The 24,459-nt window shown below is 44.3% G+C and overlaps 1 protein-coding gene across 2 annotated transcripts in view; it reads left to right on the forward strand.

Moving 5' to 3' along the window:
* NADK (NAD kinase) overlaps positions 1-24,459 on the forward strand; it is a 59,289-nt gene that overhangs the window by 4,375 nt on the left and 30,455 nt on the right. Inside the window, exon 3 of one of the 2 annotated variants that reach the window (XM_032968340.2) lies at positions 9,161-9,244. In XM_032968340.2, coding sequence (XP_032824231.1) covers positions 9,161-9,244 — 84 coding nt within the window. Of the gene's footprint in view, positions 1-9,160; positions 9,245-16,612; positions 21,690-24,459 lie in introns of those variants that run through there. The other variant, XM_032968341.2, reaches the window with a different exon arrangement.

The following is a 24,459-nucleotide window of genomic DNA, read 5'->3' on the forward strand; positions in this document are numbered from 1 at the left end:
GGGGAGACAAAGGCGGCCGGGCGTGGTGTTGGCCACGCACCCCCTCGTGTGGCACGCCGGCCTTCATAGGTGTGCGCTAACAGCACTTGCCCCAAGTCTCTCAAGACTTTATAGGGGAATCATTGTTTGTGTGTATGTGCATCGCTGTATCTGTGTGTCTGCCTTGTTGTGTCTATGCGTGGGAGTGTGTCTGCTGAGTGGTCAGACAGAGCCCCGTGCTGTGGCGTTGTTCAATATACACACGTCTTAACTATTTATTGGTATCTGTGGATATTTATTTTCCGGGTTGCGTGAATGCCCGTGTCATATTAGAACATTACCTATACATTACCTATACCTGTCAACGCCCTATCAGTGGCTACCTTATTACAGCCCAATTCAGACCTTATTGGTCACCCCGTGCCCTTATAAACCTCAACGTCCATCCTACAAAGTCCCATCACGAGGGAGAAACACAAACAAATAGACCAAAAACTTTTTTTCTGCCCGTATTGAAACGGCTGTACGCAGTATGGACCTGAACACTCAATTTCCCTGAACAAGAATACGGGTAAACCCTACGGGTTGACGGGTGTGCATTACCTATTCATGTCTGTGTGCGTGTTGTCTATGGGGAGCTGTAGTGTAGTGGCTAGCGGACTTGCCCTACGAACGCAGTGACTCGAGTTCTATTCCCGCTCGCAGCCAACATCGGTGACGAATATCTGGATCGGTCCTGGGCCTCCCCTACCTTGTTAACTCGGCCTCTTGCGGTGTGTAAACATCATGAATGGGAAGAGAAAGGCGGTCGGGCGTGGTACAGGCCACACCACCCCCTATTGCACCCTATCCGTCTTAATTAGCTAGTCCACGAACAGCACTTGGCCCAGCAATCTTTATGACTACACAGGGGATCTTTGAGTGTGCATACATGTCAACCCCTTATCAGTGCCTACCTTATTGCAGACCAATTCAGACCTTATTGGTTACCCCGTGCACTTACAAAATCTCAACGTACATCCTACCAAGTCCCAACACAAGGGAGAAACACAAACAAATAAAATAAATGTTGCCCGTATTGAAACGGCTATAAGCCATATGGACCTTAAAACTAAATTTATTTGTACAAGAATACGGTTTAAACCGTATTAGGTTGACATATATGTGTGTGTATCTATGTATATCTGCATATTTTTGTTGCTTGTGTGTGTGTACAATGTTTTTCGTTGCTTTGAGGACTTGCCACAACAGTCTGTGACTAGCCTGTGGATCTATAGTCTGTGATTGTTATGTTGCAGTCTTAGGTACTCTGTGGCACGTAACTAATTTGTAATCGTCCTGTTTACTTTCCAACCTTGTGGTTGGTTGATACCCCTCCCCCCAACTCACATTGCTGCAAAAATGTGTAGAATCTTACGTCGAAGTGCAGCCAATTCAAGATTAGATCGTTTAAGCCAGCATAAAGTATGGTGGGGGCTTGGGTTTTTTTGGCTCGCTGCACCATGAACCCAGTGACCTGAGTTCGATTCCTGGTCATGGCTAACATTGGGGGTGAGTGATAGCCCAACTGAACCTGGGTGACCTCCTTCACTGACCGGCACTGACCAACGTGGTGAAGTATGGTCAAACATCCCCGGGTGGTGGTGCACCCCTACAATCCAGCACTGTGGAGGCAAGGGTAGGTGGATCAGGCAAATGTTGGGAAACGTCCTTCCCGTAGGTGTCGAGGTGTTATACCCTTGTTTGCAAGAAGATGAATGTACAGCAAGTGTGGACTAATCTCCATCTGTATTGTCTTTCACACGCATTGGTTTTCTCCGAGTGCTCCAATCTCTTCCCACCTGCATAAAAACTCATTCATTGGGTGAAAGTGTAGTAGGTTCAACTGAGTCGCAGACGTATTGTTGGAGGCAACACATTTATTTAACACCAACACACGGGGTAACTGCCCCTTAACAGAATAACAACCTATAGTGGTGACCACCAGGCTAACTACACTAATTACAACATAACTGGTGTAGCTAACCAGGTGGTGACCACCAGGCTAACTACACTAATTACAACGTAACTAGCTACAACGGACCGGACCACAGCTTGGGTCCAGGTCCACGTGTTGGAGACTCGGTAGAACGTAGAACGTAGACGAAGGTTTCTTCAGGATCAACAACAACGCCGGTCCCTCTGGGGGACCCGGCTTATATTCTCTGCGGCGTGGCCGGCTCCGCCCTTAGCCACAACCACCTTCCAGAACCCTCGAGCAGGATCTGGCCCCCGACCACGTGACCACCCCTAGCCCCTACTTGGGGCCCTTTGTAGACTTAACCGGTCACGTGTCCTCTCGGGTCAACCGGAATGCCATGGCCTTTAGTAACCCCGTTTCTATGGCCGGTACTTCCACACCCTATCCTGTAGGGGCCGGCACTGCACGCCGAGCGTGGTGCCATCCAGCACTGTCAATCAGCGCTCACCGAGCCCCTCTAGGGCCGGTACTGCATCCACATCCAAGTGGTGTCCGTGATGTCCCTGCACCGCACGTCGTGCCTCTCTAGGGTCAGCATTACACAGTGACATCCTGCGATGTCACTACAAAAGCATCTGAATATATAGAGGACCACTGAGTGTGGGAAATGGTTTGTACCGGCCTTTGAGTAATTCTCTTCCAGAGCGAGTGACAACTCGCGTTATAAGTAGGTAATGTTATATTGCATTCTACAGTATATGATAACTATAATGTTGTGGGCAGTCCTTTTTGTCTGACTCCCCGAGCTATATCGCTGGGTTTTTCCAAAGAGGAAGGATAAATAAGCTTATTCAAATTGCTTTATTTAATGCACCATTTTAAAAAAATGTAGTTCCCCCTCTTCAACAGCCACTTTCGGTGTTGTGTTCTGTGACGTATGCATTGTTTTGATTGTATGGAGTCTGTCACGTTTAGCTTATTTCACGGTAACATGCCGATTATAACTTGTTACCGGATGGAATTTGTCACCTGCAGCTTATTTAATCATGGAGTGTATTCGCCGTGTATGAAATGCATTTAATCAACAAAATATGAAAGGATGTAGAAGTTTTTTTTTACAGTTCACGAGTAGAATAATTTATTTTAAGAACAAATATTTGTTTAATTTGTCCTATCAATATCCAAACTTGATTTTATTCAAAATAAACGGCACTTATTCGGATAAAAAAAAACAAGTGGACTGGATACCCAGTATACTTTTTAGAGGCGTAATTGCGAGCAGGTTACGTTTTTTGGGAGAGTGGAGCGCGACTCGGAGGCACTGCCTCTCCTGGTTGCACAGGGATTGGGAGCTCATGTTGGATGGCTTAGGTGATATAATCCACTTACCCACGCATGATGCGCACATCTTGTTCCGTAGGGAGTCAGATGGGTTCACATTAGGGAATCGGGGTGTGTCCTGAAAAAGAAAAATTCTGGCTAACCCACACACACATTTTTAAAGATAACATGTTGGCTTCGTTGCAACACGTTACACTCCACTAATTTTTATTGTTTCCTCTTCACACAGATGGCCGCACAATGACATGTCCACTTAATTTGCCTACCGAACAAAACCCTGCTGTGTCAGCAATGAGCTTTTAACTTTTGTGGCATTTACCATTTCTCAGGATACCTCTCAATTGAGCCAGTAATTTGTAACCTGTTTAAACTGACTTCGCAAATTGGTCGTGAGAACAATACTCGTAGTTTACAGCTCTTTGTAAATCTACTGGCTGGTGAAGGCCTCCCTGAGCCAAACCTGTCGTGGGTGTCGTTTGATGATTATTTGTCATGCTGCGGTCAATGCGGGTTTTTTTAAATGGCAGGGAGCTTCCCAGGACCACTTTAGATGACACTCATGACCCATGTCGGCCATAGTTGGGAATTGTGCTATCTTGCCCAGATCGCTGGGCACATAGCACAGTGCGCTAACTTCTTTGCCACTACTTCACCTGAGTGCTATGCTATGCATGTTTTAATTCGTGAGGGAGGAGTGTAGGATTCTCGTTATTAGACTTTCGTTCAACTTTATGGCCTCTGTATCTTCCTCATCTCACCACAGTGGCGAGTTGTTAACTACCTCGCCTGGTATACAGGGTGTCGTGGATTCAATCCTAACCCTGACGCCTGTATATTTGGAGTTTGCGTGTCTCTCTCTCCCCCTGGTCACGTAGATTTTTCTCCAGATCCTCTGCTTTTTCCCTCCGCATTTAGAGTATTTGGCTGTAATAAATTTCCACGTGATAAGCCACTTCATTGAGCTATCATTTGTGGCCAGGTCGCCTCTAGAAAAGAGCTTTATAGCTCATTGGGCCTTACCTTGTAAAATCAGTTTTAAAAATAATTTTAGCCGACTAGTTTTAGCCGACTGCTACGATCAGAGCTTCTGGGTGCGTCAGCTAAGTCCCATTGTTGTTGCATGGGGACCATTTCCTGGGTTAAATGTAGAAAGCCCAGGGGCCACGTTGTGTTTTCTGTACTTGAGAGACAGATGGATCTCTAAACCTCCCAGGGGTCGGCCGTCCAGAAATGTAAAGTTTTTTTGTAAAATGGGACCGTATGACCCCAGATTAGAATAAAAAAAATAGTCAATATATTATTTCTGCTCTTACTTCAATTCCCCCCACTCCTTTAACTTTTGTATCTACCATTGTTGGGTGATCTTAATAATTACAATTATGATTTATTATTTCCAAATGAAAGCCTTTCCATGCTTTTCATCCAAGTGGGCATTTTAATAACCTGACTGACCAACCTTAATTACAAAATGAAATCCAGTTGATCATCGATTAAATGCTCTCAGTCAGGCGATCGGCACCATGTGCATGACAAAACAAGTAGCTATGCTTGATTTCAGTGTCAGATATAATATATAGTATTTTATACACAACATACAACTTAAACAATGAAAATACTGCACCTATATATACATCACCAAATGCAGAGTCTTCGAGATTGGAGTGGTTAGTACGGTACAGTAAATAGAGTAACTTTTTAAAAGGATAACATTTTTTATATTTGTATATTCACGGCAATTTCAAAACGTAAATACATTTCAAACACTAAAAACATAACAACACTTAAAAACTTGTCCTCCGAGGATATGCAAAAATAATCTATTTTAAATAATGATGTGATTATCTGGCGTTTTTGAAAATCTGTTGGCCCCGAAGCCGCTGGATAATCGATGATCTACTTTACTCCCAAGTCATACTGTGAGCATAACTAATAACCCCTTGGCCCTCCTTTTCAAGTGTGCGGTAAGTGGGCAGGGCTGCATTGTGCAGCGTAAGAGTTTTGCTGCAAGAGCAGATGGAGGGAGCATTGCTTCAGTGCATTGATTGATTAACAACAGAATAAGGTTTTAAACTAAATTATAAGCTATTTTTATTTTACAAGATGAGGCCTACTGAGCCATATAGCTCTTTTTTCAGAAGCGACCTGCCACAAATGATAGCTCAATAAAGTGGCTTATCACGTGGAAATGTATAGCAGCCAAATACTCTAAACGCGTGATGTTAATTCTAAATGTGGAGGGAAAACCCAGAGGGTCCAGAGAAAAATCCATGCGATCATGGAGAGAGAGAGACACGCAAATTCCAAATATATAGCAGTCATCAGGGTTGGGAAAGAAACCCCACGACCTCCTGCATACCAGGTGAGGTAGCTAACATCTCACGGCCAGGTAATTAATAACAATAGCAACATTAATTAACATATGTTAATACGATAACAACAGTAATTTTGAGATCTTTGTCAGTCCACTGCTTTAGGAAGGCCTGGCCACGTGGCAGTGTTGTTTGTGGGAGTTGTGTGACCATACTCTACTTCACAACGCTTTGTCGGTGCGGGTTGCTGAAGAGGCTGAGGCCCAGGACTGCTTCAAGTATCCCTTGCCGCTGATGTTAGCCGTGACCAGGAATCTAACTCGGGTTTCCTCGTTTAAAGTTCAGCGCGCTCATCATTCCATGACCGCTCCTGCCATTTATTCCCTTATTAATAACAATAAGGTTTTTTTTATTGTAGCATAGCTGTGCTTGATTGCACAATTGGGTGTTCGTTTCAGGTGTATAAAAATGGGTGATTTGAATGTATTTGTGTGCTTACTATTTATAATATATTTCTACTTTTTTCCCTTTGCTCCTACCCCATCTATTGGATGTGTTTGTGGCAGTGTGTCCAGGTAAGCCACCCTCCCCATTCACAAATTGATGAAGCGATGCCTCGTCTTTAGTGACACCTCGCATTGTCCAAAGTTAATCGTTTTGCCGAACAATTTGTGTGGAAGACTCCTAGGCCATTGAACGTGAAATGTCATAATGTGAGAAGCAGACTTCCAGTCTGTTAATTATAACATTCTAAACAGACTTCCAGTAAAGTATGTATTCAAAGCGACCCCCCTATTCATTCATTGTGCATTTCATATGTACTCCCAGTGTATTTATTATTGTACATTTGTTTCTCTCCATTATACTTGCTTCTTCTCTTCGCTAGATGGTAGGGGCATGCATAAAATAGATTTCCATGCTTCCCCGATAAATACCTTAGAATATTCCGTCACGTTATTCTTAATCTCACGATAAATGCATGGAAAATAACGGGCAAAATAATGTTTTGTACATGTCTTTAATGGATTCAACGTCACCCCCTGCACCCGCTCGAGATGCTACCGTTAACAATAACAAAAGGGAGGATTGAATCATGCGACCAAGAGTGCACAAAGCGAACTTGCTGTTCTGCTGACAGGCTGGCAAGTACTGTATTTAAATATCAGATGAAGTGGTGTTCGCTGTGCCGCCCCATGCGCTGTTGTATTGCCCGTGTGCTTTGCTGTATGGCATGACAACAGCAGTGTTTTCTCGACGTGGTTGCGACAAAAATGGTCCCGGTAATTGTCCAGCACATTCAGTACCGCATAGTTATCACATCTGTCGTGGCAACGACTGACTGTCTATTAAAAAGTTTGCTTTTATTTGATTAAATTTTTTTTGGGGATTTGCAAGTAGGTGCACATTAACACGGTGGTGTTTGACCTGTTAGCTTTCCTGCAGTAATGCAATTTTCGTATGAGTGTGATTTCACAGCAAAACATATTGGTTCGATTATCCCATCCAAGCACAGTAGCACGGATATCAGGAGAGGTTTAATTTCCATGGGTAACTAAGCACTATGTAGCACAATTTTTGTTCCTGGGTAGTAAGTGTTATTTTGTAATTGCTTATGCCTAAAAGGTATAGAAAATGTCTATTATTCACCACAAACTTTGCTTTTGTGACTAGGACATATTTTGAAATTTACCTATTTTCAATGAGAAAACGAGCGAATTTGTGTTTTTGTTCAGATAAAGTCAGAAAGAAACAACATGAATCAAAATCAACATGTATTTATACTAAAGTAATAAAAAAATTACAAAATATTTAGAAGTGAGTAGTTTTTCGAGATTTACGATTATACTGTAAATCACTTTCATGAATCAGCCCCCAAACGTAGTCTCCCATCATGTTCTCGTTATACTGTCCTTGGTAGCGGCATTCAAAGTCCAGTATATCCTGGTGGAAGCGCTCGCCTTGCTCCTCCGAGTATGCTCCCATGTTCTTGAATTTATCAAGTTGAGCATCAAGGATATGGACTTTGAGGGACATCCTACAGCCCATTGTGCCGTAGTTCTTCACCAGAGTCTCAACCAGCTCCACATAGTTTTAGACCTTGTGATTGCCCAGGAAGCCACGAACCACTGCGACAAAGCTGTTCCAAGCCACTTTCTCCTTACTAGTGAGCTTCTTGGGGAATTCATTGCACTCCAGGATCTTCTTTATCTGTGGTCCGACGAAGACACCGGCTTTGACCTTTGCCTCAGACAGCTTAGGGAAGAAGTCTTGAAGGTACCTGAAGGCTGCCGACTCCTTATCTACAGCTCTGACAAATTGTTTCATAAGGTCCAATTTGATGTGCAGTGGTGGCATCAGCACCTTCCAGAGGTCCACTGGTGGCTCCCACTTGACGTTGTTCCTCCCCACAGAGAACTCGGGCCGCTATGGCCAGTCCTGCCTGTGGTAGTGCGCCTTGGTGTCTAAATCTTTTGGAGTATTTTTTGTATTACTTTAGTATAAATACATGTTAATTTTGATTCACACACAAATATGCCCGTTTTCTCATTGAAAATTGGTACATTTCAAAATATCACTGTCCTGGCCACAAAAGCAAAGTTTGTGGGGAATAATAGCCATTTTCTGCACTTTTGAGGCATAAGCAATTAGGAAATAACACTTACTACCCAGGAGCAATAAATAAATACAATTATATTCTTTGGTTCTTTCGGTAATGTCACGTAGATAGAAAAATAATAATAAAATATAGCGTGAATAAAAATAAAATTTCAATAAAAAACAAAAAACACTAATGTAGACTGTAGCCTGGTTCTTAATCGGAGTGAGTGTACTGACAGTCTATAATGTAGACTGTAGCCTGGTTATTAAGTTTGGTGAGTGTACTGGCAGTCTATAATGTAGACTGTAGCCTGGTTATTAAGTTTGGTGAGTGTACTGCCAGTCTATAATGTAGATTGTAGCCTGGTTATTACGTTTGGTGAGTGTAATGGCAGTCTTTAATGTAGACTTATTCTTGGTTCTTTTGGCAATAAAAATATATAAATACAGTCTACATTAGTGTTTTTGAGTTTATCATTATTTTTATTCACTTTATTTTGATTATTTTTCTATTGATGTGACTTTACCGAAAGAATCACGAAAGTTTTAAGTAAAAACATTTTTGTTACACAGTGGTAAGATGCTGCCTAACCACATTGCCATAGGCAACAGGAGTTTCACTGAGTTTCACAATAAATGGTAAGCGTTCTTTACATAGCTCACGCGAGGGTGGGGAACCTTACTGAGGAGCAAATAGTACAAATAATATAATTAATTATAGCTGACATTTACAGGAGACTGAATGTCCTGACAGAAAAACAGTGTTGTTGCCAGGACAAAAATATGCCCCTCTGGTACCCGATTAGTGCAGCTAAGATGCTTGCAGTGACCGATAATTGTCATTTTGCGTGCTGTTTTAAAGCGTTAGGCTTCACGCGAAATGACGTCTCGGGTCGTGTCGAGTGGAGTCGCAGGCCTTGTAAAATTAATTCTGCTTGAAATTTGAAAGAGCTTGTGTTTGTTCACCCTTCAGGCGCTCTCGCTCGCTGCACGGACCCTGCCCTGCCACACGCTTTGGCCCCAAGGCGTGCATGATGAAAAACCCCACTGCCATCATGTGAGTGTCCTGTACAGCTCCACACACACACATAAGACAAACAAGACAAAGATCCCCCATATAGCTTTAACAGACCATTAGGGCAAATGCCGTTAGCGAGCACCTATGAGGGCTGGCACGACACACAAGGGGGTGGGTGATCAGCACCACTCCCAGACGCCTTAGTTTTCTTAGTGGCGATGTTTACACACCACACCAAGTCCTCATTTGAGGCTGAGTCGACGTAGGGGAGTCGTCGGACCGGTTAGAAAATTCACCACTGTTTTTGGTAGTGAGCGGGAATCGAACTCGGGTTGCTGGGTTCGTAGTGCAGCGCGCTAACCGCCACAATCTCGCTCCCCACAAATATACAAAGACACACACACACACACCGTTCTCCTATGCCACAACTAGAGCACACTGCATGGCATGGGTTTGTCATAAATTAATATAGGTCAGTCTGTTATGCATTGACAAAAACCCACGATACCCAACATTTTTCTTGTTTGTTTTTGCCTGATTTTAAGCCATAAGCCACGATAACTCTCATAAAGACGATACGAATTAACTTGTAGTGTAAAGCTGTTTTGCCATTAGGGACCTACCTGACAGAAAACCAGCCAAATGTATCAAAAGGTTTTCCCTAAAGTAGCAGACATATCCAAGTGAAAAAAAGACTGTTTGCAAATATACAATCGCATTTTGCCCTGACAGCTACCGGTTAGCTTTGCGGAATGCCAATTAAATGCTTTTTTGTACAAACGCATGTTGGGAAGCTTTATATAAAGCATGCATGTGCATGATTTTTCTGAACTTACTTTAATTTTGTGATAATTAAATGGGAACCGTACACAGCTTTTTATGCTTATATAGGGCCTTCGCTGTAGTATTGCCTGATACATTATTGGTAGAGCGGGGAACATTTAAATTAATAAATTATAACTGGAAAACTCCTGACGTTTCCTCACTTTTCTAAGGTCAGCCTTCCTCCTCATTCTCCACTCATTCCTGTCCTGGGTCATCTCCACATCCACTCAGCAGTCCTTAATATCCTGGTTCACGACTTTGAATCGCCTCTCCCTCTGGGCCTGTCTTGCCGGTCTTCACCCTGGTACTTCGATGTCCGTGACGCTCCTTCTCTTGTGGTTTCCGTCTCTTCTCATCAAGTGTCCTAGCCATCCGAGTCAACTTTGATTGCGACTGAAACACAGCGTCAGGTGAAGCCAATGGGCACCACGAGTGCTGCTCGGTGGCAATAAAGTCCCGCTGTTGTGTTACTACGTGAGTTGCCTCCTGGTGGAATCATACCTGATTGGGATCATTTGCATATGACTTTGTGGTTGTGAACATTATTGGCCTGTGAGAAAAGCCTCTTATTGCGATATGAAATGCTCCATTTCACTCTGTAGTGTGGCTAATATCCCGTGACCGTATGTTGAAGTGCGCCGTGAGTGGGCAGGGCTGCGATACAACACAATACAATGTTGATTTATGTAACGTCTAAATGCGACCGCTTCTCGAGATGCTGCACAGAAATGGTGACCATATTTTTTTTAATGTGAGCGAGAGAGAGAGGCAGTCATATGCAGAGGTCAACGGGAAGTCCTTGAGCCTGGGTTTGAACTGCGGTAGGGAGTTGACAGCACTGGAGGCTGGGGGAACAGGAGTTCCAAACCATGGTGGGTGGGGGGCAATGGCGGAGAATGCGTGACCTATGAATGTTGTGTCGTGCAAGTGTTTTGCTTTGACAGCACATGGCTTTTGACAGTTTTGTCAATAAGCAACAGAACAATTTTATAATATGTAATTTTTTAAAGAATGTACAGCTCTTTGTCAATCTGCTGCTCGATGAAGGCCTCCCCCACACAGCGTTGGTCATGGTGGCTTTGTGACTCAACTTCACCACACCGGTCAGTTTGGGTCGGTGAAGATGCGGAGGGGTCAAGAATGGTTCAGATGTCACTTGCCGCTGATGTTAGCCATGGCCGGGAATTTAACTTGGTCTGCTGAGTAGTCGACTGTGATTAAAAAAAAAAATGCATTGATTCGGCACTAATTCTGACACACGTAATTAGATGCTTGTTTCATGACCTCAGAATCAATAGTGGTAATAGACGTGATGCCTCCTTATCTCCCATAGTATTCAAAGGGCTCAAAGACCAAGAATAGACTACGGTACCCTCAGGATTCCTGCAGTTGAATGTTAACTCCAGAGGCTTATAGAACAAGAATAAGGTTTCTATAGGATTACTAAGGATTCATGGTGTTAATGTTCATGGCTTTAGTTCCTTAGCTTCCCTACTCTCGTAAATATTGACTCTGTTTTAGCTCTGATGAAAAAAAAGGTCGGTGTGAGCCAATTTGAACCTTTCAAGTAAATCCACAGAATGCTCTTCCACACACAAACATTAGGCAATGCTTCTCTTTCGTTGTCTCGGCTTCGACGGCTGTGTAAAAAAAGACAAAGATCCCTCGTATAGCCTTTACAGACTGTTGGGGCAAGTGCTGTTAGCGAGCACCTATGAAGGCCGGCAAGGCATGCGAGGGAGTGGGTGGCCAACACCACGCCCGGCCGCCTTTGTCTCCCCAGTGACGACGTTCACACACCGCACCAGGTACTCTTTTGAGGCTGAGTCGACCTATGGGAGGCCCAGGACCAGTTCGGATAATCGTCACTGGTGTTGGCCGTGAGCGGAAATCGAACCCGGGTTGTCAGGTTTGTAGCGCAGCGCGTTAATCGCACACGCACACACCACCATTCTAGTTCCAGACACACACCACTATTCTAGGGAATGGTGGTGTGTGTCTGTAACTCCCTCTTTCCCCATTCGTCGGTGCGGTCGACTCCCTGCCCAATGTTCAAGTCCAGGCTCAAGATCTTCCTATTTTCCTCTGCCTGTGACTGACTGCCTCTTTCTCTGTATAAAATAAAAATTGTCCACTATTTCCATACGGTGTCTTGAAATGTGTTGTCGCCTGTGGAGGCTGTATAAATCTATATTGTATCGGAAACTTAGATATATACTCGAGTGTGGTGCTAGCCTTATACTGGCAGTACTAATCAGATAAAGTGTGAGCTGGTGATTACAACGACACCTTACGTAAGGTGGCGTTTGCTTCCATGTAACTTCACAAATAAATGTTTGCCTAAGCCCATGGAGGCCACGGTTTGCGTTATGTAAGAGTTGCTTTCGGCTAACCTGCATTTTTTGTCATAGATAATTGTAACAGTCTGACAGAACACTGTGGTCGTGGCAGCACCTCCTGTGTAAAGTGACATCACAGCTATGCAAAGCACTGGGATATGTTGATGATGCCAGAGAGCAGTGGGACAGCAGCGCTGTGTAATGCAGCGTGTGGTGAAGGAAAACAGTCCAATCGACTGACATTGACAGTGGGGTCAGCTGTACGGTTGGGTGCAATGTGTCGCGCAGAAGTTGGTGTGAGTGGCTTATGATGTTTACAAATAGATCGGAGTTTGTAAACATTCATAAGGATGTTGAAGGGCGGACGTCCTGAATCGGCTGCATACCTGCCACAACACCGAGAGAACAAATGCGTACGCGTAGCAGGGTCAGTTTCTCTCCCTTCACTTTACTTTCAAATGTTATACAAAAACAACCTTAAACCACCCTTGACAGCTCGCACAATGTGTACAGTGGACAGTTCACGGTTTCAGTTTGTTTATTTTGGTATAGCCCTGTGAACCATTAGGCTCTTGAATCGGCTGCAACCACAACAAACACAAAAAGAAAAACACGAACAAGAAAACATCTTAAAGTGGCTATGTGAACAAATTTGCTTTTGTGTACAGCCCTCGAAAGTATACTACATTATAACCTCTAAACTTGTCAATCCTAAATACCGCAAATGACTCCTTTCAATTATCAATTAAGTAAAAGCTAAATTCGGGACCCTGCGAGATTTAATTCTAGTAAACATGTCACACACTGTTGCAAGGGAGACCTGGTGAGGTGTCGCCACTCTAAGAGCTCTGCATTCAATTTGAAACAGCAACTATGTGGTGTGGTTACCATCTGTTCCTGCGCTCGCCCCACAAACTCCCAAACATGTTTGTGCCGATTTTGTTGCCCAACATCGCTTTACCAAGTGGTATCGCTTCAGCACTGGGAGAAGCCTGTTAGCCATTAGGGATCTGATAATTCATGTTTCCCCCGGCGATTCTGTGAATGGTCGCGATTCCGCGATTTGATTCGAGGATCTGTTATTTTTTGTTGTGTGAATTTGACTCTCGTTTTGCGTGCATTTCATTTGTGTTGTCCGTCTTATTGGTACCTGGTGTATTGTCTGCATGTACGTATGTATGTATGTTGAACTTCTTTCGTACGGTACTTGGCCAACCGTGCTTATTGGAGGTGCAGGGTAAGGACAAACTAACAGACAAAAAGCAGTTTTAAAGAAATATGTTATCTCTTTAAAGAAATTAGTTCTCTCTTTTGGGCATTTCGTTTTGCCCCATGAGTAGTTCGATGCATGCATCACAATAAACCTCAAGAATCAATACAAACAAAAAAGAATGGGAGGGAATAAAAAAAAACAGTCCAAATGGAACAAAAGACAATATAAATGATTGAATACAATCGCAACCCTGAATCGTTACTTCATCAAATAGTAGGCTGCAAGGCGGTGGGGGAAGGGAGGGGCTACAGATGGTCACTTTTAACCAACCTACCTGTCATACAGTTAATGTATTGAGACAGACTTTGCATGCTTGTAGGATAGCAACTTATTTACTCTTAAGGAAGTGTGAGCTTTAGTGTCGACTCATCAACAATAAAAACGGTTGAAAAATTCACAGCCTATGACCTAATCGCCCACCCTGAATGCGCCCACTCTCATCGGTTCTCAGGTGCTTGAGCGGCGTTGAGCTTCCTTTTCATTACTCTGATGGGAGACTGTTTGGGCATGCCAGGTGTTGTAGGTTTGGGTTGTGAAATGGCCAGGAGAAGCCAGTGTAGCTATTGAGTCCCAAATTAATCTGTGCGGAACGTTTGAGTGCTACGTCCTTGTATGCCTGCTAGGGTTTCTCCGGGAGATTTTGAGGGCCGATGTGTGGATTAAAAGTAATAGTAATGCCAATTATTTACCCAGGAAAGCCTCACTGAGTCTCAAAATGTAGATTAAAAACGAATTTCTTCAGAACTGTTGTCCTTCCCCCGCGTCTCCGATTACCATGGTTAGCTACGTATGGTGTGAAACAAGTTCAACATACAATAATTCTTCATCAGTTGGGTACTGCAATTGGGTGTTTGGCTTAGTATGTCAGAGAACCGGTGAACCCAGAGAAAACTCACAACCAGTGGGGCTTTGAAATAATCGACCTGGCCACCCATGCTACATTTTGCAGCTTACTTTGAGGAAGCCAGAGAGAAACGTGGAGAAAATGCTCAACACATACCCAGGGGATAACACTCAAAACTCTGCGCAGCTGGATTTTAAAAAATCTATTGCTTCTATTTTACTTACTTGATTTGGCGTTTTCGTGACTGCAGGAATTACTCTTTCATCCATCAATCCCAGCAGCAGTCCCCATCCAAGCACTAACCAGGCTCAAACCTGCGAGATTGACATAAGGCCAGGCGTGCGTTCAGGGTGGCTTGTTTGTAGGTAAGATGTGGCTTGTTTGTAGGTAAGATGTGGCCAGGCAGTTGTGTTTGAATGGGGCCGGTTGAGTGGAATGAGTCAAGCTCCCAGAGGTGGTCATAATTTAAGTTCTGTATTATAGGGATATCCCTCCTGACCCATAGAGTGACCATGGAAATGATGGACCGATATTAAGAGGGAGGGGAAGTAAACTGCTGTGATTGATTCCCTACTGGCCAAGAGTTGGCCTGGCTGTAGTTTACTGTGAGCTCCTACTGCTTCCATTCACTTGCAAGACTACCTCGGCAGTACATAACTCAGCTCACTTGGTCTCTCTAATCAAGGGCATTTCACTGTCCCCAGGTTATCTTCTCGTCAGCTTTGATGTTGTTTCTCTGTTCACCAAGGTCCCTGTGCTTGACACCTTAGCATTAATTGAAGATTTAGTCCAACATGGACTGAACCCTGATGTTCCTACCCTGGTTTTAACGCTGCCTTACAAACACTTACTTCACCTGGAATGGTACCTTCTACAAACAAAATGAAGGTACCCCTATGGGTTCCCCCTTATCACCAGTGATAGCGAATATTTTTATGGAGAAATTTGAAACAGATGCCATCCAGACATACACCCTACGTCCCTCCCTATGGAAGAGATATGTGGATGCCACTTTCGTCATTTGGCCACATGGCCTACCAGCACTGAGCCAGTTTCCAAACCACATTAATTTCATACACCCATCCATCAAATTCACCATGGAAGTAGAGAAGGATGGCAAACTACCATTCCTTGATGTTTTGTTTGAGAATAGACCTGATGGCTGTCTGGGACACTCTGTCTATAGGAAAGCCACCCACACAGATTCCTACCTGAAACCTGATTCCCACCACCACCCGGCTCAGAAGAATTCCCTCATCAAAACACTACACCATAGGGCCTACTGCATTTATGACCAACACCACCTAGCCAGTGAACTGGAACATGCACACCAGACCCTTAAGATTAATGGATATTCGGACAATATCATCCAAAAAGCGTTCTCTCCAACCATGGAGAAACAACCCCTTGAGACACCGATCAAAACCATCACGTTACCATACATAGCTGGCGTTACCAAAATATTTCCAAAATCTTAAACAAACACAAGATCCAGGTCCGATTCAGTGTACAGTACATAAAATCCGTGATCTAATCCCATCTGAGAAGGATGTCATCCCTGACTTGCAATACCCGGGAGTGTACAAACTAAGTTGCATCTGTGGTGATTGTTACATTGGGGAAACGAAACGTCATGTCTCAGACCGTGTCCGCGAGCACAAGTCAGATTTGAAACACGGCAAAACTAACTCCTCTGCCGTTGCCGACCATTGCTACAGTGGTGTGGGCTCTCATGATATTGTTTTCTCCGAGACCAAGGTGCTCTGCAAACCTTCTGGCTACTATCAAAGGTTTGTTCATGAAGCTATCCAGATATATAAACACAGACATAACTTTAACCGAGAAGATGGATACAAATTGAGCAATCATTGGAAGGATGTTATCAACAAGGTAAAACCTTAACTGCTTTATTGTTTGCTCTCATTTCCACATCTCCAGTCTCTTACACCCAGCCCTGCTCAGTCCCATCATTTAGAAATTTGCCTTACGTGCTCCATGTACCGCCCACTGCTCTTCAGGCTATTGACCCTCAATGTCTCATTTGCCTCCTCTCCCCTCCACCCTCTCTATCCTTGACTCCGCCCCCCTCACTTATATAATCCCCCTGGTAATCGCAGGTCTTTTGCCTATTTCAGCAACTGCTTTTTTACTGTGATTGTTCCCGCCTGATGACGGACGCTTGTGTGATTTAATTTACTTTTATGTTTCACCGACGTGACTTTACCGAAAGAACCAAAGAGTATGCAAATGATAAACAGTCGCGTTTAGTATCGCGGAGCAAACAAAACTGTGCAACCAGGACTGAGCAAACGGAGAATGTCCAGAAACCGAGTTGTGATGCCGAGTCTTGAGGGTTCACAAAATCGATATTGGGGGAAGCGTGATGGTGAGTCATTTTGTGCACCCGTTACGTTTGTTCCAGTGTCAACTGTAACAGTGGAGAGATGCTGTACGTGGGGATGTGGGTTAAAAAAAAAAGAGAACTGAGTCATCTGAGCCAGGGTTTTGAACGGGTGAGTTTTACATGTTACTCATCTGCCTCGCGACCTATCCCCTCGGCTACAGCTCCCCCGTACAGTCAAACTAGGTCACCAATTAGCACGGTTGGCTACATACGGTGCGAAAGAAGTTTAACATACATATATATGCCTCATATCCTATCCCCTCGGATACAGCTCCTCCACACAGTTAAACTAAGCCTCCTTGTGTCATATCCACTCGGCCGAAATATTTGATGTTTTGGAAGAATTTTGAAATCCTCACCTTTTTTAATGTAATGTATGAGTCACCAGTCCACATGTCCTGTGATAGCATTAGCTCAGTGTTTTTATGATGTCATAGCGCACTGCGCTATGGAACTGGTGACCTGCGTTCAATTCCCATCCACAGCTAAATGGTGGCAAGTGATAGCTTAACAGGTCCTGGGCTCCCCACTTAACCATCCCGCGCTGATCTACGTGAAGTATGGTCAAATGACCACCACGACTGACATGGCATGTGGAAGCCTTCATCCAGTTGCGAGTTTTTAAAGGGCTGTAAATTAATGACTAAATGATCAATTATTGCATATGGCTTTGTGTGTAGCAACTCATAAGTCCATGTCCAGGTCTGAAAACCAGACAGCCTCAGGGGAAGCAGAATGGATGATGTCTCCAAGACCATCACGACTGACATGGCATGGGGTAGCCTTCATCCAGTTGCGAGTTTTTAAAGGGCCGTAAATTAATGACTAAACGATGAATTATTGCATATGGCTTTATGTGTAGCAACTCATAGGTCCATGTGCAGGTCTGAATACCAGACGACAGCCTCAGGGGAAGCTGAATGGATGATGTCTCCAATGCCGCCGCCGAATTTAGCCGAGGTTCACACTGATTCACAATGTGGTTCGCAGTCTGGCCGTGATTTCCAGCCGCATACCACTGGGCTTCCTCTGATTTCTGCACTTGAATAGGAAATTTGGGCGGCCACATCTGGCAGTAATCACCAACACCATCAGCCATGTTCAGTCCGCTGCTGGTCGAAGGCCTCTGCCACCTCTCACAAATCCTGTGGTACGGTAAACCGCCTCGTGCCTGCACGTAAACCGATTTCATCGCTCCTTCTCCTGAGGGGGACATCCTCACATTTCTTGAATGCCTCTGCGTTGTTATCCTTGACCCGAGTTTGGCAACCTGCGGCTCCACACCGCATGCAGCGGCTCTTTGGCTTCCCCCTTGCGGCTATTTTGCAGCCCCCCTTTGCGGACAGACGTTTTTTCTTCTTTAAAAAACGTAAATCTTCAACTTAATTTAGCGTGAAGATGATTGATTAAATATGGCAGTGAATGGGTCACTGTGGAATGTCCCAGTGACCACAAAATGTGCAAAATTTTAATAAATGCAGTTTTATCATCACCAATTGCGTTTAAGTCAGAATTTGCCATCTGCTGTATACCTGTTGCTGTGTTTGTGTACAAGTAGCTCAGTGTGTGATGCGGCTCTAGAACTATTTTGGTCAAAGACAAGAACAACAAATGGCTCTTCGTTTGAAAGATTGCCGACCCCTGTCCTTGGCCATCTGACATGATTGTAATGATCATATTCAAAGAGGTCAATTCGCGAGATATATGTTGATCTGACAGCGCCATTATAATGTATGCGGATTTAAGAGCTTACACAGTTTTTAGGTTTTTTCTGCGCTTGGGAATTTAGCACGATTTACTCACGTGGGGTTTCCCCTCTTTGTGCCCTGTGTTAGCCAATGTATTTGCTCAGTAGCTTTAGCAAAAGGTGTGGTGTTGACTTTTGGGGGGTGTTTGGAAATTTGACACTTATTATTGTGGCTTGAAGTAGTCGGAATAATTTGCATAAAGAAAGTTATTTTGAGATTGATTCACTATGTAACACGATTTTTGTTCCTGGATAGTAAGTGTTATTTCCTAATTGCTTATGCCTCAAAAGTACAGAAAATGACAATTCCACACAAACTTTGCTTTTGTGACCAGGACTTTACATGAAGGAATCACACAAATGAACACGTTTTCTCATTGAATAGAGTTAAATAAAAAAAATCACTGTCATGGTCACAAGAGCAAAGTTTGTGGGGATTAATAGCCATTTTCTGTACTTTTGAGGCATAAGCAATTCGGAAATAACACTATCCAGGAACAAAAAAATAATACATTTGTTACACAGTGTTATTAACGGAGTGGATTATTAACTTTGCTTTTGTGTCCTGGTCACAAAAGCAAAGTTTGTGGGGAATAATAGCCATTTTCTGTACTTTTGAGGCATAAGCAATTAGGAAATAACATGTACTACCCAGGACATTTTTTCTTTGTTACAAAGTGATATTTTAATAGTAATTTGAAGCTTTCGTGACTGCAGGAATCCATACTCTTTGGTTCTTTCGGTAAAGTCACGTAGGTATAAAATGAAATAAATCACGTTTCAGCAGCAGACCATGCTTTCCCACCTGATGACGGACGCTTGTGTTGCGCTCGAAACGTCGTGATTTATTTTATTTTATACCTACGTGACTTTACCGAAAGAACCAAAGAGTATATATTAAGAGTAGTTTAAAACCCTTTGTCAATGCACTGCTGGATAAAGGCCCCCCACATGCTCACTGTAGGTCATGTGATTTGTTTGTCCTCGTGTTACCACACTGGTTCGAGCGGGCTGATGAAGGAGGCTGACTGAATAAGCGTCATGCTCTTGACTGCTGAGCCACCTAGCCTCCTCAAAATACGTGGCCTCAATACATGACCTTACTTAATTATGGGTCTGTGTCTCCTGACCTCACACAAATGTGGGTCAGTTCTTGGTCAGTCGCCCTAAGGTTGTGCTAGAAACAACACATTCCTGTGTGGCGCCACGGTGGTGATTTGTTAACTACCCCTCTTACCTCCGATTAGCACGGGCGGCTCTGTACGATCTGAAAGATGTTCAGTATACATACATACATAAGTATACGGGAGGTCGTGGGTTCTATCTCGACTCTTGACACCTGTGTATTTGGGGTTTGCATGTTCTCCCCATGGGTTGCGTGGATTTTTCACTGAGTTCTCCGGTTTTTCCCTTGCCATTTGGCGAGTTATATGTGAACTGGTCTTGGGGCTCCCCACTTTCGGGAGAAAAAAAACACGTCCTGACCAGCTTGGTGAAGTGTGGTCCAATAACGTCCACGACCGACCAACATGGGATGGGGAGATCTTCAGTCAGAGTTGGATTGACTCCTAACAGTTTAACCATATTCACGACACTGGTCATGAGTATGGGCAGTGCCCAGGATCAATTTATGTATCACTACTGATCTTAGCCGTGCCTGGCAACTAAACTGGTTCTTGGTGCAGTGTTTACTAACTGCTACGCTGCTGCTCAACCACTATGACGTTATAAAATATCTGAGACGAAAAAAAAACGTGTGCGTGCATTCACTATTCTAGATAACATCCCTCTCTGCCCTCTGCTGCTATCAGTGTTGGGAGGGCACGCTGACATATGTGTGTGTAGTAGCAGTAGGTGGTGCGCTGGTTACTGCATTGTGCACTAAACCCAGCGACCCGAGTTCAATTCCCGGCAGTGAAAAGTGATATATGGGCCCTATCTTGGACTTTCCATGGATAGAAGGTGCAGAGTGTAAACCTTAGCACTGAGAGGCAAATGTAGCCTGGCGTGATGCTGGCCACACCATCCCCTCGTGTGCCACGCTAGCCTTAATCGGTGCTTTTTAACACCACTTTTCCCAAGAGTCTTTTAAAGGCTATATACAAAGAGGTAGGGGAGGACGGTTGTCTTTGCATTTGGGTGTGTATTGTTAAACCGTGTAATTGTTTAGTTTAATTAGATTGCCGAAAGACAGTACTTCTCCAGATCAGCTGATCTGCTCTCAGCCACTCACATTGGGACTTTCCACCCAGTCATGCAAATGAAAAGTGGGTTGTTACCACAGGTGGCCAGCGAGTTGCGACCTGGTGTCTGATTGGCTGCCTCTGTGCTATAAACAATGTGGTTTCGCAAGCAGAGTAAACAGAGTTGGACTGGCATGAGACTGGCTGCAGAGCTGATATGAGTTTTGTAGGGCTGGCGTGAGAGTGATAAGAGATGCAGCCTTGGTGTGAGTGCAGTCCTTGCTCAGTCAGTTGTGTAATTTTTTGGTGCGGTTAATATTTTTTTACTGTGATGCTGTCAGTTTTAAGATTTTTGTTTTGTTTGTTAAATAGTTCAACCTTAAACATCACAACTGTTGTGCTTGGGCTACGACCGGCAAATGTAGCCCTCGGCATGAATATCTGAACAGCATATTGAATTTGGAGGCAACGCACAAGGCAGCGCAATAGTTTCTGTAAATTTACGGCTGCGTAGCATCGCGAACCGAAAACCCTTGTACATTTGTCGAGGCGAAGTTCAATTGACGGAAGCGTGCGGTGGATTTTGGTTCACTGTGCCAGAAAAAGTAGAAGGTATGTTGATGGGGAAGCGGAGCAGCATAGGTATCCGTGTGGGTGGGACATGAGCCGCCGTCACGATCACCTCGAGCCGTCGTGAGATGCCGCCCACATCACTCTGCTGTGGAAGCACCGACTCACACCTGGAAGCTCTTTGGAAACTCTCTCGCCTTGGTTCTTCGATGCTGCAGTAGTTTTTCTAGAGCCACCATCATGAAGGTGACCGTTTCCTGCCGGGCAGCCATGGACAGCATGATAGCGCAGTGGAGAAGGTAACCTGCCACTGGCATGCACACCTCATTGTATGTGTGTGTGTGGGGAGCGGTAGTGCAATGGTGAGCGCGCTGCGCTACGAACCCGGCGAGCTGAATTCGATTCCTGCTTATGCCCAATATTGGTGACAAATATCTGAACTGATCCTGGGCCTCTCCTAGGTTGACTCAGCCTGAAATGAGTACCTGATGCGGTGTGTAAAAAAAAATCGCCATTGAGGAGACAAAGGCTGATCAGGTGTGGTGCTGGCCACCCACCTCCTCGTCCATTGTGCCAGTCTTCATAGGTGCCTCTCTAACAGCACTTGCCCCAACAGTCTGTTAAGGGTATACTGGGGGATCTTCGTTTTTGAATATGCTGTAAGGAGTGTAGTGGTAGGTGCACTGGGCTGCAAACCTGGCAACCCGAATTCGATTCCTGCTCATGGCCAATATTGGTGACGAATATCTGAACTGGTCCTGGGCCTCCCCTCGGTTGACTCGGCCTTAAATGATTCCCTCCAACAGTGTGTAACGATAGCACTAATGAGACGAAAGTGGCCGGGCGTGGTGCTGGCCGCTCACCCCCTCGTGGCGCCGTCTTGGCCTTGATTGGTGTCTCGCTCACAGCACTTGCCCCAACAGTCTGTTAAGGCTACACGGGGGGATCTTTGTCTTTGTGAGTATCAGTGTGTAATATTATGGGCAGCGGTGGTAGGGTTGTGATAAGTGTATTGCACTGTGAACCGAGGCAAGGTGATCTTGATTCTGAACCATGGCTAACAACAGTGGTGTATATTAAAGCTGGTCCTTGGCCTCCTGTAGGTTGACTCAGTCTTAAATGAGTACCTGGTGCAATGTGTGAATCATCGGCACTGAAAAACCAATGCGGCCGGGCATGGTGCCTGCTACACCAAACTTCTAGTGCTCCGGGATAGATTTAATAGTTGCTCGCTTTCGAAACATAAGAGTACAATAAAAGTAATTTGGGTTATATCACGTAAATATAAATGCGTCGGTAACCCACCACCACCCAACACAGACAAATTAGTAAGATTTGTCACGTAAACAAAATGTGCCAATTAGTCAGTACTTCAGCACACCGGTGTGGTGGAAAGTAAACCCATAACATTTACAATTTGAGTACGACTTTTAGGTGGTAATTTTCAACGAGCTTCTTCGGGTGATTGTGCAGGAATTGTGAGAAAAATCCTCCGGTTTCCGATCTTAAATAGAGCGAGCATGTGACACAATCGGAGCCAAGGTGGTAGTGAGGGGTTGGGGCGCTCCCAAACCTTCGTGCCATGTGCTTTGCCAACGGCACGGTGGACCCGCGGAGGATTGGAGGAAGAATTGTACGATACATTCTACCCACGAGCAAATGTGTGCGTGTGTGATTTTACGGACCTAGTTCAACATGTGGTCTCATCATAATGATTTAATAGTGGTGGATACTTTGTATGGGCAATCTGTATAATAGGCTGACGTTTCAGGAATTTTGCCTTCAGATTAGAGAGGAGCAAGAAGGACCAAATTTCCCAAAACTTCATCCTTTTCTATATTTATTTTCTGCTATTAGAGAAATGCGAATGATAGGGTGGCGGCTGATGTGGCTTGGGGTTGTGCCTGCGTACCTCTGGCAAACGGCAGTGCCTTAATTGTTCATCATACAAAACCGACGACGATTCCCCCTCCTCCCACCTGTGTTCGTTCACATCTCCAGTCATAAATAGATAATGAATGCTCGTGAATAGATAATGGCCACTGTCAGGTGGACTTCGAGGAAAAGGCGCCGCATTGACGTACTCGCCGCATTACCGACTCATTTATCTTGTGCGCATTAACGCATTCGCCGCATTACCGAGTCACATTTATTTTGTGCGCATCGCGCTTGCTTACCCCAGGGAGGCCTCGCGGAATCTCAAGGCTCTCTTTTTTTCAGGAGGGTCCTACCGCATCTTTGACGATCGCGAGCGATGTTGCCACTGGAGCGTGCAATCCCAACGGTGTAATTTGTAGGTATTTCTTTTCAGCGTTCAGATGTTTTGGCCATTGTATATTTCTTGTGGCTGTGGGAGGAAACCAAGGAGCCCGGAGGAAACCCATGCGGAACAGGGGGAGAAACTTGCAAACTCCACGCAGAAAATTGTGCCCGAGTTGGGAATCAAACCTGGGTTCTTCTTGCTGTCAGGCACAGGTGTTACCCAAGCAGCAGCACCCTGACACGTAATGTATAGATAGCCATTGTGCGTGAGTGATGTACGTGATCATGATGTTCTAGAATTATTAGAAAGTTAAACTTTGGTACAAATATAGGCGAGTACATTTTATAGTCAGAAATTTGGGCTTGCAAAAAGGATGGCCTAGATATTTATTGATTGGTCTAACCCAGTGTCCTATTTAGAATCTTGACACAACATATTTACATTTATTGTATGAGGCGTTGAGTTTTTCGTCTGTTCTGTTAACTGGCATTTATCTACGAGTGAAACGGACAAAAATGTGGAAAATGAACAGAGGTTATAGTCTTTTTTGAAAGCAGGTTAAAGCCCAATTTGTTTTAGAAAGGGACACAGATTAATGTATTTACTTATGGCCGGAGTATTGTTTTTTCTTGTTGTTGTACTTACTGAGTAGTTTACGGATGTTTTTAATATGAGTTGAAATAGCGCACGTGGGCACGAGCGAGTACGTGCACAGTTACCATGTGTGGCGTGCATTTAAACCGTTTGGCCATGCCCTTTAAAACCTCTGCTGATCAACAAAACCAAAAAAAAATGACAAGTGGTGA

The sequence above is a fragment of the Petromyzon marinus genome, chromosome 39, assembly GCF_048934315.1.
Source record: "Petromyzon marinus isolate PM22_M1 ecotype Great Lakes invasive population chromosome 39, UKy_Petmar_22M1.pri1.0, whole genome shotgun sequence".
Classification (NCBI taxonomy): Eukaryota; Metazoa; Chordata; class Hyperoartia; order Petromyzontiformes; family Petromyzontidae; genus Petromyzon; species Petromyzon marinus.